General features: G+C 37.8%; 1 protein-coding gene across 1 annotated transcript in view; it reads left to right on the top strand.

Annotated features, from left to right (window-relative positions):
* Positions 1 to 26: 26 nt before the first annotated feature.
* The window catches only part of PLGRKT (plasminogen receptor with a C-terminal lysine), a 31,058-nt gene continuing 12,975 nt past the window's right edge, over positions 27 to 18,109 (top strand). The window contains exon 1 of the mRNA XM_009274261.2: positions 27 to 195. Coding sequence (XP_009272536.1) covers positions 115 to 195 — 81 coding nt within the window. The 5' untranslated portion in view covers positions 27 to 114. The remainder of the gene's footprint in view (positions 196 to 18,109) is intronic.

Raw genomic sequence — 18,109 nt, 5'->3', positions numbered from 1 at the left:
GCCCGTCGCCCCCGGGAGGGCTCCTCCCGGGGGCGGGCGAGGCCGAGGAGAGCTGCCCGCGTTTCCCGCCGCGCCGGCCTCACCTGCCTCGTCTCTTCTGCGCTCCAGGGCACGATGGGGTTCGTCTTCTCCAAGTCCATGAACGACAGCCTGAAAGCTCAGCAGGAGTTTATGCTCATGAACTCACGGCTTCAGGTAACGCCTACGCCGGCGGCGGTGTGGAGGAAGGTCACCCACGGCCCGCTGTCTGCACAGAGCTGGGCTTGCGGCTTCACCTGCTGAGGTTTGCTCTCCTCCCAGGGTTAAAGGTGCTCCATTTACACACTCCGCCAATTTCGGTGTGGTCATCTAACACAGCAGGTTCAGATCTGTAAAGCACCTATTATCTGGATCTAACAACTTCATCGGAAGTCAGTGTTAACAAGTTGTAGAGGTGGAAACTATGCTTCTGGTAGCCAGACCCTAAAAATACAGTTTTGGAAACTCACCTTGAACAGTCCCCTGAAGCACGACTGGGCTACTCCAGTGTTAAGCAGCATGTATATGTTAAAGTGAATCAGTAACAGCATGGTTACTAAAACATGGTTACTATTCTCTTAAAATACATGAGTTAAACATGTTTCAACTCTTCCACTATACAAAATCTTTCAAAAAACTCTTTCTTTAGGTTCAGTTAGGTTAACTGCAGTTATTGCACATTACTAGGAAGGCACTACACAGCTGTTCATTGTTTTAGAAACCTCAGACTAAACAGGGCATAAGAGATTGTTTATTCCCTCTCATAAAATAATAAAATAGCAGCAGAGAAAGAGAAGGAAAATCAGTTGGACTAAGGTTCAGAAAGTTGTGCTGAACAGAACTTACAGTGTAGCACTAGTTACAGCTTTCTGATTTGTTGTTAGGTATCTTATGATCTGTTACTTGTTCATATGTTAAATGCTAGAATGCAATCTGAAGGACTTAGCTGGAGATTGTCCCTCTAGTTTTGCGTTTAAATTGAATACAGGTAAATTTAAAATGCTTAAGTAGTGATGGATGAACTTCCAATTTATTAAGTTGCCAGGAGATGGCACATTCTAGTTTTCAAAGCAGCATGCAGATAGTAGGTTTGTGGGATCACATGTAAACTGAACTCTGGAGGTGACCCTGGAAATGTGGCTAGGAAGGAGAAAGATAGCATAAAGACAGACGATATACTAAAATACTGAATAGCTCTTAACTGTTTAAAGAAAATAAACTTTTTGCAAGGTTTGTAAGCATAATTTTCTGTCTCTGCTGGGTTATATGTTTCTCGGGTGCAACCACAAGTTTTGTGTACAAACAATTTATTTTTTTCCCTATACAGAGGAGCTCCTCCCACCCCCAAAGTTTTTGGAAATCCAAATGATGGGAAGGTTTTCAGTTTTAGAGAATGATGATGAAATTAAAGTGGAGGCTTGCTTCATGATCTGCTTCTCTGCTGTGCAGAATGAAAGACAGAGTTGAGGAAACAGCTTGAATTCAGGCTAGCATTTGTAGGGTGCTGCGGGCTTTGAATGGCAAACAGTCTTTGGCTTCTTGACCCCAGATGCCTAACAACTCTAGTTCTAGCCCAAATGCTCAGGCTAACATTAAAAATAAACTTCTTTGAGGACAGTTACAAAAAAGCCCTTTCAAGATTGCACATAAAATTTGCAAGTTGCTCTTCAGGAACTCTCCCTGTGTTGTATTTCTTCTTTTTGACAATAGTAATAGTCAATATAGTAGATTTCTTTCTAACACTACAAATGCCTGATCATATCTGATTTGTACTATGTTTGCAGACATACCGGCCATGTTCGAAAACCTGCATCTTTTAAAAATGCATGAAGTGGGCATTTCATTGTTTCTCCTAGAATGCCCTCCCTACTAGCAATGATGGTGTGACACTGCCCAGAAATGAACTAATAAGTCTTTGGGTTGACCTGGAGCAAAACACAGCAGGTGTTGGTGACACAGTCAGAATCTGTGAAGGCTTCTCGTGTCCCTTGTAGATGAGGAGGAGTCATAAAGTTACTGTAAATTGTTTGGAACAGGATTTTTGTGTCAGTTTCCATGGCAGAACACTTACTTTTTTCTTTTTTCCTTTTTTTTTAAAAGCAAAAAAAATTAGGTATATGCTCTCCTCTGAATGGAGAGAAGATAGAAAGCTGTTCTGTCATTGACTTATCCTCTGTGGAGCATTGTAGGTTGGAAGGAGACCATTGCAAGAATAGGAAGGCGAGTAACATGACAGAAGTTGATAAAAACCCCTCCAAATGCCAAGTCTTGGTGCATGCTAAAGCTCAGTCAGTTTTAGAGTCGCTCTGATGTGTGCTGGACACCCAAACCAGCTCGACTACTTCAGAATAGGAGAGTGTTAAAAGATGTTGTAAAGTTGTGTGCATGTTTTCTTCTTTATACCCTTCTTGGGATAACTCTGAAAAGAAGGGATTGTGGCCTTGTAAATTGTATCTTAATGCTTTTTGGAAGAATAATAAAAACTCAGCTGTCAGTTTGCCTTGATGTTGAAGGACTTGCCAGTTGTTTGTATTGTCTTTGTATGGCTCCAGAATGAAATACTAGTCTGTATCAAGTGGAGACTGTTTATGGTAGAAGTTTGTTGAGGCTTCATTTTTATCGTGAGCCTGCTCCTTAAAGTGTAACTTGCAAAATTCTTTCCAAACGCTTACTATATCAGATTTACAGCTCAAGCCTAGCATATGGCCTTGCTAAGTGCTTTTAGCAAGGCTGAATGGATAAGAGGAGGTTCCAGGTCTCAGAGCATTTATAGCAGATTATTTATTTTCATGAGCTATGTGGATGCTCTTAACACAATTAAAAGCAGGAATTTCATGTATTTCTTTTGTTGAAGTGCTATGTTCTGTACTTTCTGTTCTGGTTAGACTTTTATTCCTTGCCATTTTTTTCAACAAACTGAATGTATACCTTGAAAAAGCTATTTCAATAACTATTTACTAAGAAAGCCATTTTCAGATGTACAAGGCAACCTGGAAAAAGATACACATTTTGAAACTGGCAACTAAGAATGCAGCGATATTTGTGGCTGATCATTCATTCCTCAGTATGGATTAGAACACTTTAAATATAACTTTTTTTATTTGATATTTCTAGACAGTGACATTCCTTGACCAACAGGTGGGTGTCTTCATAGGAAATTGGCTGAATAAACATACTTTGAAGCTTGCTAAAGACTTTATTGTGATGAGACAGGCTTAAGTATAATTAGTGCATAATAAAAGTACATTGTCTTCAAGTAATTAAAAAAATATTAGAACAACCTTGTATACTCTTTATGTAGTGTTATTTAGAGTGATAAGCAAAATCATGATAGGTAGCCATTGCAGAGTACAGATTAAAACTTTAGATTTAATTTCTTACTGTTAATGAATGTGATTCTAGGACTACATAGGGCAAAGCTTACTAAATTAACTTCGCACTACAGAAGAATATTTCTGTGCTGATGTGTAAAAGACATTCTAAGTGCAAGTTAAAGATTTTTACTTTAGGGTATAGACATAAAAAAGCCCAAGCTCACCTGTGAAATTTTTGCCAAGCTTTCTCATGCATGTAGAGGAATCAAAAATGCTTTCTTTTGTCTTGAATGGAACCCCACTAACTCAGTACTATGCCACTCCCTCCTTGTCCCCGCTTCCAGGTTAGATTTTAGTTTATGCCCTGCTGTTATTTTTATAGAGGTAATACTGCTTTTGGCTCTAAAAAGTTGCTTTTTCTTGCTTTGCTTGGGAAACTCTACAGAGGGGAAACCAAGTCAATTCCCAGGTTTCCTGTATGTAGTCTGTCTGTAAGTACTTAGTGAACTACACAAAAGGTAACCCTTCAGAGGAGGTGGCTGATATTTTGTTTTATAAGGGGTTTTTTGGGTTATTTTTCCAGTGGTTTTATGAGAGTTGAATGACGTGAAGATATCTTGATGTGCGTGGGAATAATACTGCGTAGTAAACAGTGATTTCTAGTCTATGAAATTAAAAAAATTAAGTCCTTGTAGCATTTTAAATCCTTGGTAACTGTTTTCAATTATATCTCAATGTATAAGGTGTTTTCTTACTTAATGAGAAGAAATTTTTCATTGGAACTCCACAAAGAATTGGTGGTACACTGAGTCCTTTAATGACTAGCCTTTTTACTCTTTCATATATGAGCTTCCAACATCATTAATAATGAGCTCGGAATTGATGACTAGTTTATAGTTTTGTTATATCACTCTTTTTTTTAACGTGAGATGACCAAAATGGGAAGGCAGTATCTGAGTTGTTTGCCATATCTTTATGTATAACAATCATACCTAAGGGATTAAGCACTCTCTTGACGTTGTCTAGCTATTGAAGTTTTTACCTAGATACTGTAGTGGGAAAACTGTACAAAAAAAGCAATGAGGAGAAAGAGAAACGCTGATTTTGGTCAGAGAATGGAAGAGAAAAATCTGTTGTATAGTGAACTGCCTAGTGAAGTGAAGTGAAGTAAATAAGAGCAGGTCAGCTCAAAAAGCAAGAATTGTGTAGTTGGAGTTTAAGCCATGTGGAAAATATTAATTCCTAGCTTTGTTGAATTGCTAAATGTGATACTGATCAGGTTCTAAACAATGAACTTCTTCCTCCAATAATTTAGAGTACAAGGAATTTTCTACAGTATCACAGACCATTTTTATTCTGTTTTAAAAAAAAAACCCTGAAAAACAGAAAATGAAAAACCTCTGTGTTTTCTCCAAATGAAACAATAAATCACATTCCCCCATCTTAAAAAATTGTTCCTAGTATAGCAGCACAATAGGAGCATTTTGCTGTCGCTGCAGATGTTAAGTAAGCAAGTCTAGAACATATCTGGACCTAAAGCTTTTATGAGTGACAACATGCCAGAGTTTCTGCAGTGTTGATGGTTCTGGAGAAAGGAGGCCTGTACATGCACAAGTACACATGTACACAGCCTGAGAAACAAGCAGGAAGACCAAGAGCCGTTTCTGGTCACAAAACTGCAACATCATGGGAATAACTGAGACGTGGTAGGACAGCTCATGCAACTGGAAATCTGTAATGGACAGATACAAGCTCTTCAGGAAAGACAGGTAGGGAAGACAAGGAGAAGGACTGCCCATGATGTGAAGGGGTAGCTTGTGGGTTAACGTCAGAGGAGAGGCCACAAAACATGACACTGTGGTAGGAGTTTGCTGCAGACCACTGATCAGGGTGACGAAGTACATGAAGCCTTTAAAAAACTGAAGAAAGCCTCTGGATTACCAGCTCTGGTTCTCATGAGACTTCAGTCTCCCTAACATCTGCTGGAAGGGCCATAAAGCAGGACATAAGCAACTGAGTACATTTCTGGAAAATGTGAGGGATAACTTTGATACAGGTAGGTACTGGATGGGCCATCCAGGGCTCATGCGCAGCCAGATTTGTTACTCACAAATAGGGAAGAACTGATTTGGGGATGTAATATCAAAGGCAGTCTTGGTTGTGGTGGCAAGATCAGGGTCCTGAGGGGACTGAGGAAGGCAGGTAGCACAGTGCAGACCCTGGACGTTGGGAGAGCAGATTTTGTCTTATTCAGGGAACTGGTAGGTGAGATGCCATAGGAGGCAGCTCTGGAGGATAAAGGAGTTCAGGAAAGCTGACATGTTTAAAGATAACCTCCTCCTAGTGTCCCTGGCAAGACAGAGCCCCTGGCAACAATACAGGCTAAGGGCTGACAACTCGGGAGCAGCTCTGTAGACACGGAGGGGACATTGGAAGACAGCAACCAGAGCATAAGCCAGCACTGTGCCCTGGCAGCAAGGAGAGTCAAAAGGACCAAGAACAAGAGCTTTATAAGCAGTAGTGCAGCCAGTAGGTTGAAGAAAATGGCTGTTGCCTTCTGTTCAGTGCTTTGTTAAATGCATTTAAATACTGCATCCAGTTTTTGCCCCCCTTCTCCTCCCCCACTACAAGAAAATGGTAGATGACAAGGAGCAAGTTTAGCAGCGGACCATCAAGATGGTCAAGGGCTGGAGCACTTCTTGAGAGGAGGCCAAGTGAGCTGGACTTATTCAGCCTAGAGAGAGGGATGCCTTCTGGGGTGCAGGATCCACAGCAGCCTCCCAGCAACTGTGAAGAGGTTATCAAGAAAGCAGAGCCAGGGTGTTCACAGTGGTGGATTGCAGGAGGGTGAGAGATAGTGGGCATACATTGAAACAGGTTGGGGGAAGCAGTTCAGACTGAATAGGAGGAGAAACCTTTTCCCCTGCAAGGACAACCCAGCAGGGGAGCAGAGGCCCAGTGAAGCTGTGCAACCTCCATCCTTGGAGGTTTTCAAGACCTGACTGGATAAATCCCTCGGCAACCTGGTCTGATCACATAGCTGACCCTGTTCTGAGCAGGACCTGTTGAAGTCCCGTCCAACCTGAGTTGTTCTATGGTGCTCTGACCACCATGGAAGCAGGCACAGACTATGGCCCACTGTATTTTGTGGATCCTCTGAGGTAGGATTTCCTGACATCTGCTTCTTCCCAGACTGAGAATTATGACAAATTACCACTTGATGTCTGCATTCCTGTTAAGTACCACATGCACAGCAGCAATCTGTTGAAACAAGCCGTGACTTGGTCTAACTTTTAACTGGCAGTTGTTAGATAGACTTTAGGTATGTGTAAGTGATACTGATACAGAAGTAATATCACAAGGAAGGGAATTCAGAATTAAAGCCTCAGTGTGCCCTGCATGGCAGATTGCAAAAACTAAGCAAAAATCTGGTGGTCTGTGGGAATAATTTACTTCAAAAAGGAGTGTACAATCTCCTGTGTATTTTGAAAGTTTTATAATATATATTGCTGTATTCACAGGTAGAGTTTCCCAACACTGCTTAATATTACGTATCCAGCAGTAGCACATACATAAATCAGTCAAAATGAGCAATTCCAGTAAAAAGCTATAACCATTATTTAAGCAAAACTTGTTACAAAAGTCTTGCTTTAAGATTTCAGGAGGTTGGTTCTGCCAGACTTTCAGGGCAGATCAGACTGATAAGAGCGGAAGACTGGAGGACTGGAATTCTTGAAAAATGTAAGTTTTAGGAGGAAGTAATAAAGGAGGAGCCAAAAATCACTGAAAGTGCTGGAAAGAAAAGAGACTAGTTAGTGCTTAGGGCGTATCATTGTTTCTGCGGCTAACAGATTTTTTGTTGTTGTTTTGGGATAGCAGTTCAGAGTGATTTGGAGTTTTGTTCTGTAGAGTTTTGGGTTTTTTTTCCCAGCAAGAGAATTCCTTATCAGACAAAAGGATAATCTTCTCTGTGGGAAAGCATAATTGCATTCAGGAGTCAGAGATAATCCTCCAAATTAATCTTTGATGGGAGCCACATAACCTTTGAGAAAATAAACAGGCTAGGAAAATAATATACTTCTGACAAATTTTGTATTTACCCATAATAAAAATGTTTGATTATAACCTCCTGTCTGCAATATGAATCTCTGGATAACCTCACTCCTCTTCTCTTGCCATCCCTCCTCTCTCCCTATTTTATTATGTCAGACTGTAAAGTGCATTCTTCTCCCCAGGTAATATTGGATAGCCAGAAAACAGCCATAGATCTGCTTTCATAGCAGTTAGTCTTTGGGAGTTTATAGACTTGCTCCCTGGGAGCAATGGGATAGGTTCCATACTCCTTGGTGAAAAAAATGCCAATATCAAGTAAAGCTGGAAAAGTAAGGGATTGATTTTTCTATTTTGACAATGTGGTGCAATTTTATCTTCTTTTCTGAAAATCCATGCCAGCATCTCCTTGGTTTTCGAATCTTTTCCCTCTTTTGGGGTCCCCAACGTCATATAGATTCACTTTGAGCCATGGGAAGGCTACATTATCCTATCCTAATGAGGGTCAGCCGGTGGTATTGAAGCTCCTCTGCAGTTCTGTACCTAACTGGATATATTTATGCTGCTTTCTCTTTTTTTTTCGCTTGGTGGTGTTGGGGTTTTTTTCCTGCTTTCTTTGAACAGCTCCTTTTGAAGCTTTGGCAGTGATGCAAAATAATAAGGGAAATAAAAACTAGAGGCATTTTTGCTCAGTTAGTAAAAATTGTTAAGTTGAATAGCTGGGCAGATAGTATAAAACATTGCTAGGGAAACTCATCCTCCAGTGCAATAATGCATAGTCTGACTTTTTAAAGATGAAAAAGAATATAGCAGTTTCTTCTTTAAGTGAAACGTTCTTTTGGACATAGCACAGAAATGCTAAAAACATATTTGACTCTTGCAGATTCTGTACCTGTAGAAATAGCTTACTTAATTCATTGAAATTATAAATCACAAGATTTCTAATTCTGAAAATGACTCTTAAGTGTTCTGTGCCTTCATCTGTTCTTCAGCTCTTGCCTATGGAGAAAGATGTATGTATTTTGCACTATGTACAAGCTATGGCACATGCATTCATGATTCATTATGAAGTGAAACTACTGTTGAGAATTTTCTATGTCTGCAAATGGCTCTAATGCTCTCAGTCTCATAAGAATATGCTTTGGAACATTATTTTATCATAACGTTAATGTGTAAACATTAATTTCATTAGACTGTAATTTGACGTTATAAAAGATGTGTGACAGAAGTATTTGTATTTGGAAAAACTATCAAAAACTCAGTGAAAGCACAGATAAATGCAACTTAATATCATATTTTTTCTTTCCTCTATACTGTCAGCACTTGGTTAGAGGCAAAACATAGCATGATTGCCTTACTTTCCTGCCAGGGTTGTATTGCCTTAAGAGGTTTGCATTGAATGGCAATAAATGAAAGGAATGAGGCAGTTTTCTTTTCGTGTTCAACAATTTGTCCTTAAATCTGAAATGAAAGTATAGAAGTACCCTGTAGCAAGCTTCTTAATAGACCATGTCTTATGACTAAATTAAATTGGATTGTTTTCTGAATTAAAGTAATAATAGTAGTAAAAAAATAAAGTCAGACCTATTATAAGTGATGGAAAAGGACCAGAACATTTCGATTTATATCCAGACACTCAGCAGTTTCTCAAAATAAAATCTGACCATAATTCAGTGAAATGTTGTTTGTATAAAATTTTGCATTGGAAGGTTGGTTTAGTATTCTGATTGTCTTGATGAATTAGAAAATGCCTGAAATAATAGGCAATGGTATAATAGGTAATAGAATAAATACCAGTCCAGACTGTTATATCCAAGAAGGAGAAGTTAAATGGATTAACTGAGTATAAGTGATTAGACTTCAGGGGCTTAAAAAAGACCTAAGTTTTATATACTTGTGCATAAATATTGGTGTATTTTTATATTTATATATTTCTATGCAGGTATATAAGTGGAGTCAACATCACAGATTCTTGTAAAAAGCAAATGTAATTGTGGATTTATTAACCAGGGGATAAAATCACTCAGTTTGCACTACTGATGACTTTGCTGGAAAAAAGATTTTGATACTTTTAATGAGCAGACAAGAAGTGAAAAGTTCAGAGGATGGTAGTAAGAATAATAAAGGCATTAGAATCTATGAGGAAAGGATGAAAAAAAATGTATTTGTCTGATGCTATAAACACATCTGTTATAAATTTTAAGTTTGTGTGTGTTGGTGGCGTTTTTTTAATCCACTCATTTTTCTCATACGTCCTTCTAGAGATACCGAGTCTTTCGCATTGCAAAAGCAAGCAAGCAAGAATTGGGATAAATATTAGGAGACTTTGAGTGTGTAACTGGCATTATATGGGTTAGTAAGAAAGGCAGTGAAATCTGTCAGTGGTGGTCTTGATTGGGACAAATAAATGTCTATTTCAGCTCCCTGCTTTCAGGCTAACTTTAAAGGACCTCTGAATATGCTTTCTAGCCTTATCCTCATGACTATGCAAACACAGAAGCTGAAGTACCTGGACAGAACGCAGGTCCAGTTAACCGAAGGCTGGCTAGTATGTAACGACTCTTTCTTTTAGATTTATTTTGCACTTAATACTGTTTCTTCCTTAGCAACATCTCTTTTCCAACCTTACAATTTCTAACCAGCTCAAACACATAAGTAAATGTGATAATCTTTTTTTAAAATACAGAAAATACCTGTTTTTCAGGACTTAACACTGATTTCTGTGTGAATGCTATTATATCATATTACCAGTGAGATTTTTATCTAGCAAAGATTACAAGATGTTGTAACTTCAATTATACAGCTGTTTGTTATTGGTGTTTGTTTTTTATCTCAGTGTCTTTTTGAAAATGCACACAACAATCGTAAGGTTTATATATGCCCAGTAAGAAATAAGTTTAAACCTTTCAACAGGAATTTTAAGTTTCTTTCTTATTGGGAAGTATCTGATACTCTAGTTATCCTCCTAGTGGTTTTGAAGTTCTTACTTTTTAAGAAACAGAAGTTTCTGTGGTAACATATGTGACAGGATATAGAGAAAGAGACAGCTGAAGCATTTTAAACATTTGTTCAAGTGAAGAATGAGATTACTCATTTAGCATAGATAAAGTACAAGCAGTATTTGTACTGCATAGTTAAGAAGATAAATGTTTTTTTTATACAAATATGTACACCTTCCTTAAGTTACTGTTTTTGTGAGATTTGAATTGAATAATGGATTCTACTGTCCTTAGGATATATTAATACATAACACTTCGCTGAACTTCCTTTACTACTGCAGATACTGAGAATTTTGTGAGGGAGAGATGAGGAAAACCTGACTTATTTATCAGGCAGCTTGATGATCCTCTCTGCCTTCCTCTCCCCAGTTAGTTTTAAACTGGGAAAGAATTTGTATTTGAGGTGAAGGTTTTATATGCATAATTTTTGTTTCAGTTAAATTAAAAATGTATTAAGAATGTAAATATGCTATTACAAGATAGGTCAGTAGGAGTTTTATGACAAACTAGACACACTCTGTTTTAGTAATTCAACATAAAGACAAACGCAAAATGTTAATGAAAACCAGAGGAGAAGAAAACAGAACTTTTAAAAAGGGAAAATATTAATGTCTGTTTGATATGTAGTAGACTAAGAGTACTCCATCTTAGACAGGTAAGACCAGTTGACCTAACAAGCCTATCATTTTGTTCTTGGTAGGGACCTGTATCTTTTACATGTTCCTCCTTATCCTAGGATGCTTTTTGAGTAATGACCTAAAAGTAGGAATGGAAAAGAGAGTATAAGAAAGTATGAATAAGGGCAGGGGGAGATGCTCTCTGTTTTATTTGAAGATGAAGTATATTTGCAAATAGCACTGTGGGATTCTGTTGGGTTTTCTCTTAATAAATTCAATTAACCCATTACTTAGTCAACGTACTATTGATGATTTATCAGTTGATCATAAAATGAGGTGGCTGTTGAAAGGCGTATGTGTGCTATGTTTTGACTCTTGGCAGGAAGAAAAATGGCTAGTGTTAAAATGTCAATGAGTTTCTGAACAATAAAACGTCTTTTCATGTTTTATTACTTTCATTGATCAAAAAAGAAAGAGAACTGACACATGCTTCTGCATAGGCTGCTTTCTATAGAGTCCTTCCTGTGCCTAATAAAACTTTCTCTGATGACGTTCTTTCCATCTACAGATTTGCCAACTTTGCTAGTTAAAGGTCAGCCACCTCCACAATGCTACCTGAAAACTTTAATTTTTCCTAATGTCTTAGACACTGGAGTTTTGTAAGTCCCTAACCACTTCCTCTCTAAAGTTTTCACTGAGAACTAGTCAAAAGGATTTTTTTTAAGTTCTATTACAATGAAAACAATTGTTCCTGTTCTTGCATGTTAAGTAAAATGTAAGCAAGCTTTCCCTTTCCTGACTACTACCATCCTTTTCCCTTTGGGGTGGGAAATAGCTAGATTTATTTTCTATTGACAATATATTAGTAGTGCTTATGGCATCTCTAATGCATTTGTCTTGAAGCATTAGAAAAATTGTTCTGCCCTTTAGGTGATCTAGGCTTAATTCAGGAAATAAATGCTCTCTGGTAACAATTCTATATCCTTATTAGTTTGCGTGCATCAAATGGAACAGAACAAGATGAATGATATCTGTACAGAGGAAGATTAGAACAATCTATCTCACAGGAAAAAAGCCAGTTTGGTTGGTATCAGCTGGGAGATTGTATACTCTGCCTGATCACTGTAAAGAAATAAATGCAGTGGTTTACAAAGAGCAGATTTTAATAGCTTTTCTAACATGCAAGCACTACCAGCAAAAGATGCAAAACAGACTGATTGCTCCACCAGTAATGAGACAAATGTTAATTAAATCTGTTCAGTGGAATCAGTTCTACCAGTCTTTTTGCTGGGGAATATCTGTGACTAGTAGGTATCATTGTGAATGCAGCTTGCTTAGGTAGAACTTTTGTCTTGCTTGGAGGTGCACCTGCAGCTAACCCTTACACATGTAGGCTTAGTTTGTTTGGGGGATTGAACTGACTTCAAAGAAAAAATGCCTTCTAAAGCTGCCTCCTTTAACGCTATGAATTTTCCATTGTTCCTTCCTTCTTAGTAGAGCAAACCTACCATTTTAGTCTTCTGCTGTTAAGTCCACTGAAGTTGAATCTGGCCATTTACTTGTTTTTCCATGAAATACTATTTCTTGAATGCTAAGGTTTTTTTTAAAAAAGGGGGGGGTGGGGGAGGAGCCCTGTATTGAGCAGAACTCTTAAGAGCCCAGGAGGTACAATGGATAAGTAAAGAGAGCTTACACGTATTTTAATTCCGTAACAAAAATGATGTAAAGAGAGCCACAGTAATTTTGCAAGTCAGAATCTGAAATAGATAGGAAGAAACATCATATTTGCAGGTTTTGTTGGTATTATAACACCCTTTCATACCGCAGTACCATTTTATAGCCATTTCTTCTGGTTTTCATTTTTGATTCAATGCTCTAAGTCTTTATTTCTTTTTTAAAAAACAGGTTCATGAGGCATACAAGGAGCATACCTAGAGGCATTATTAGGGGATGGAAATAACAAATTGAATAGTTCTTACTTATTCAGTTATTAGTTAGATTTCAAAATGATTTGATATTGTAATGTTAACTCTTTCTCTTACACTGCTTGATCTATTTTACTATTCCTACAACACAGATACCTGTTTTTTACATAACTGGCTATCCAATGACTTTGGTTTGTCTTTATAGAGCTTGTGTAAAACTCTTGAGAATTCTAAACACTGATAATAGTACCTTAAAACTTTGCTTACTCTGTAAATAAGATTATTAAATGCAGGTGGAGGACACCCTTCTTCACTCTGCTGCATGTTCATTTGTCAAAGGCCACACGGGCAAAACGTGGAAATGCTAGGTTACTGCCAAGAAATCTTACTTTCATACCATAGACCATTGGATTGAGCCTCTCCTTTGCACAGCTTAAAACGTAAAATGGATTTAGGTGCTTTTGATGTTGTTTTCTTTTTATATGGCATGTAATTCCAGTAACTTATTGACAACAACAGGAATAGAAAGGATTTTTTTTTCAGTGCAATTTACATTCTGGTTTGTGGCTAATACTGTGAGACCCCTTTGTTTTTATGATAGCTCTTAGCTTGTAAATATTTTGTAATGCGTCTTTGCACTTGGAAGCTTTAAAAATTGAGTTTTCTTTTTAAGGAGTGTAGTTTCTTGCAGTGCTAATAATTTTAATTGCTCTGTGTACTTGATGTGAAAAATATTTGCAAACAAGCTTTGAAGCGGTAGGATAAAACATTTAAGTCTGATTTATTTCAACTGTTTGAACTAGAGGCCCATTTCCTGACACTTCTGTGTGCATGCTGGTTATAGAACCAAGCAGACAGTGCGTAATTATTACAAGTTATGATCTCCGTATTGCACTCTGGTGGCTTACAATGGAGGTGTAAACATAGGTATCACTATTCTATTTTCCATTTTTTTTTGCTAAACAACCATTTGCAGCAGCTTCTGGTTTTGCACATTGATTAGGAAGGATGACACCTAGGACAAGTCACATAAGCCTTTAATCTTCTGTCTGCTTATGAAATGCCAGGTGCATTGCTACTGCAAGGGGTTTGTGCAGTTACTTAGCTATACTACCTGCACACCAACTTCTATATGTGTTTTATAAGTGATTTGTGGATTTTTGTATGTGTGTGACTGTCACATTTTTGAAAAATTAAGCCTTATTTTCATTGTGCCTCTGAGTACTCAGAAGTTACTAGTTGTTTAAAGAACGCTTTCAGAGTCTCTGATCATTGAAAAACTGTGAGTGAAAATAACCTTCTATTATAGGCACAGTAGCCATGGCCTATAACAGATGTGCAAGAGATTAGCCTGTGACAAAACTGGAGGTTCTTTTAACATGAGCGTAAGGATATTCCCAACAGTTTCTTCATGTTTCTCAGATTTAGATAGTGAGTTTCAGAATTTAAGCAGAGACGGTGTATATTTATCTGGCTGATAATTCCTTCTAAGGTAGATTAATTGCTTTTCTGTCTGAATATCTGTTTACCAGGCTGTCAGCATAATTACGTCTTAATGACGGCGACATGAAATACAGTTCCCTAAATAGGTTTACTGTCACAACCATGCTCAAGCCAAGTGCTTGTCCTGCCCACTATTTTAGAGGGGTTGGGGAAGATGGAATATCTGCCAGGAAAGCCAACAAATATGTCAGGCTGCAAACGGAGGCTTTATCCAGGGGTGCTTACTATGTCTTCCTCTCTCCAGATACATCTTGACCTGCACGAAATACATCAAAGAAATTTTATTTAGTACACATGGACAGTGAAGAGAGAGCATTTTGCACTGGCTCTGCTTTCCATTTCTGTTGAGCCTTTGTACACCACCTTGCATCCCATTTGTTTTGCTTTGTGCATCACCTTAATACAAAACCAAAGTAGCATCTGTTCCTTCCTACAGCGTCTGAACATGAACCAGAAAGGCAGAAAGAAAGAGAGAAAACAAGCTAAGAGTCTGAAGTACCAGAAATTTCCAGTCTATCTACCAGTGCTGATGTGGCTTGTAATCCAGAGAGGACTGGAAGCAAGTTGTTTTTTTCTGCAAGCTGTCAAAGCTGATTAAATTATTTCAGATGAGAATTTTCTCCCACTAGCTTTTAATCAATGAAATGATGGTATAAATGCTCTTTTCTGTGGTTTGACATCATTGTGACAGTCTGGAGAATAATCAATAGAAACGATAAGGATGGTTACCACTGACTAGTTTATTAGCATTATCAGTTTCACAGTAACTGACCTTTTCCCTCTCCACCTCACTTCTCTTCATCTGTCATGTTTCATTTTGTCAGATTGATTTCCTTTTACTACAACAGTTGGTATGTGGCAGACTTCAAATGCTAATCAGCCCTTACAGTTTCCCACATGGTGCTGAGAAACTACTAGCTGTATTTAAAGAAAAATGGGAAAGTTATTTCTAATTGGGTCCTCCTGAGAGTGTTATAAAATATAAAATGTAACTTGCTACTAGTACCCATTTTATTTTGAAATACTAAACTTAAATTTTTAAATTACGTGATCAATATTTATTACCAATAAAGAAGTTGCTACTGTCATTTAAGAAAATCTGTTCATTATGGAATTAAACTCACAGAAATTTATGTAGGTTTTTTTAGATTATGATATTAACTGTACTTGTATATGTGTCTCTAAAACATGGTCTGATTGTTGTAGGACGCGATTTCTTAACAGTAATAGAAAAGCACGTTTGGATGTGTACCCATGCATCCACAATCACAGCTTCAGCTCTCTTGTGCCATGCACAGCAACCTGGCTGGGAAAACTACAGCATCTCCATTCCTCCCACGGTAAATCTGCACCTGAGACCCTTTACCTATAGTTTTTATGCAAGCATAGTCATGTAAATAGTCCCTATTGAAGTTTTTATGGCTATATAGATGGGAGGCTTATGTATTTAAAATTAAATAGAATTTATTCCCTAAGACATGGCACTTGGATGATGAACTGTTGTTCATCTGATGGGTATGATGTGCACCTGTGGCTTGTTTCCTTAATCAAGTTCTCCCACCAGTGAGATTATTCTAAATAAGCTACAGCACACCTCTGCTAAGTTTGAATGATATGCATTTTTTTAATCTTATCACATATAAAGTTCCACGTGTGAAGTTATGGTTTGCAGTAAAATGAATAACTACTGTTCTTAATTTGTGCTTCTGATCTACCATAATGGGAAAAGAAGTCATCTTAAACGTCATTGCAAAATAAGTCCTAAGGGAGCAGGACTTGGCCTTTGTCATAAAATCTGCATGTTAATAGGTCAAAAGTCTTCTCCACCCTTTCAGTACCCCAGTGTGGCTGGCATTTTCAATGGAACACATGTGGAGGAAAATAAGACACAATTACTAAGAAATTAACAGCTGAAAATGGGATATTGATTTGAACTGCAGACAAACATGATTTGGTTTTCTGTCTTTCATCTAATTTGGAATCACCTTTTGTGGTGGACTCCTGAGTCTTTCCCTGTATAGATCTGCTTTCAAATCCTGGCTTGCTTAAGGTTAACATAATCTTAATATAATAGTTTCGCCTTATGATCTACCAATAGTTGTTTGCCAGTGTAAAGTCAGGGTATCAGGCTATCCTGGTCGTTCAAAACCATCAGGGCTCAAGATGTTCAGTTCAGATTGGCATGTTAAATGGGTAAGCACAAGGATATTGCCCCTGAATTTTTTGAAATTTTGAAAGATTGAGGTACATAGGAGCTGCTTGAGTGCCCACGCAGGTATTTAATTTTGCAACTTAGAGCATCCAAAATTCATTTAAATTCATATACTCCTTTAGTGTCAAACATTGCTTATAAACCTATTTAGCTGATCAGATGTTGGGTCTGGACATGTTAAAGCAGTCTTTGATGACACAGGGTAGGGTAGGTGGGTGCCCTGCCTTATGTCTGCTCTGTCAGAGTCTGCCAGAGGGGTGTTCCCTGTTGCGCTGAATGCACGTTGCTGGAGCCCACGTGTGGAACGTGACAGCAGCATTGACCCACATCATTCAGCAGCGCAGTGGCTACAGTGCTCTCTCAGAAGAGCTCAGGCGTACTCCACACTGTTTTTTCCACAATTATTCCAGTAAGTTTAAGCTGTGCGATGAAACAGTGTGTTCTGGGACAACTTTGTCCATAATTGTTGCTCAGTTTTCCCTTTCCTTTTCCTTAAGGAAGACTTGAAATCCAGTGACGTCCATGTGGAATTGCCCTGGAACACTTTGACTAAAACGAAGATTTTTTCAGAATAGAGGAGGACAGAACAAAGGGCATTTCTGGCATTTCTGGCATTTGGGAGAGGTATTCCTGGGTTTGGCATAAGATTGCATAGGTTCAGAAAGATTTTGGAGCACATCTAGTGACGTTTGTGTGTTGTTATTAGATTTTCTCCATATAACATGACTAAATAAAAATTGATTTAAAAGCAAACCTATGCAGCAGTAGTGTGGATTACTTAGCATCCCTAAAAACATCTCAGTGCTTTTTTGGTGCTACATTCTAAGTTTACGGACAAAATAGATCTTGTATAGTAAAAACTGTTCATTCTAACACCATGCAACTTCAGTAATAGAAAGAATTAAATTATTAATTTAGCTAAATGTTCACTAGATCTACTTTTTACTGCCTTCTGTGCATCAAGATTCCTCTGAAACCTTTTCTTCTTGGCTATGCCACATTTCCCCATGTACACATAAAACGCTAATCTCTAAGATTCATCAGTCTAAAGCTTGCCTCCAATACATCTTTTTTTAAGAAATTAATTTAAATACAATATTGTGGTTCATCTAGGTAAGATTTTACATCCACATTGAAGAGGTTTGCTCAGAGAAAGGAATTATGAGCATTTTTCTATGCGTTTTCCCCCCCCTTATTTTTGGATGGGGTAGCATGTAGAAAGTTGAGGGTTGTTTTTTTTTCAGTGAGGAAAAAAATAAGATCCTTCTGGTTAGAAAAGAATATGAAAAATTATTTGATTTTGTTTTCTGGCTGCTGTTTATAATATACAAAACAAGCTGTTTTCATTTATACTAAGTTATTTATATAAATTACTTGTAGATATACAGGAAAGTATCCTTGGGCTTCTGATACTTGATATGACAGGCTCCTACAGAAAGGTGTTTGTTTGACCTTAGTGTCTGTGACTTAG

The sequence above is a fragment of the Aptenodytes forsteri genome, unplaced genomic scaffold (assembly GCF_000699145.1).
Source record: "Aptenodytes forsteri isolate BGI_AS27 unplaced genomic scaffold, ASM69914v1 Scaffold46, whole genome shotgun sequence".
Taxonomy (NCBI): Eukaryota; Metazoa; Chordata; class Aves; order Sphenisciformes; family Spheniscidae; genus Aptenodytes; species Aptenodytes forsteri.
This window is presented reverse-complemented; position numbering and strand designations above follow the sequence as displayed.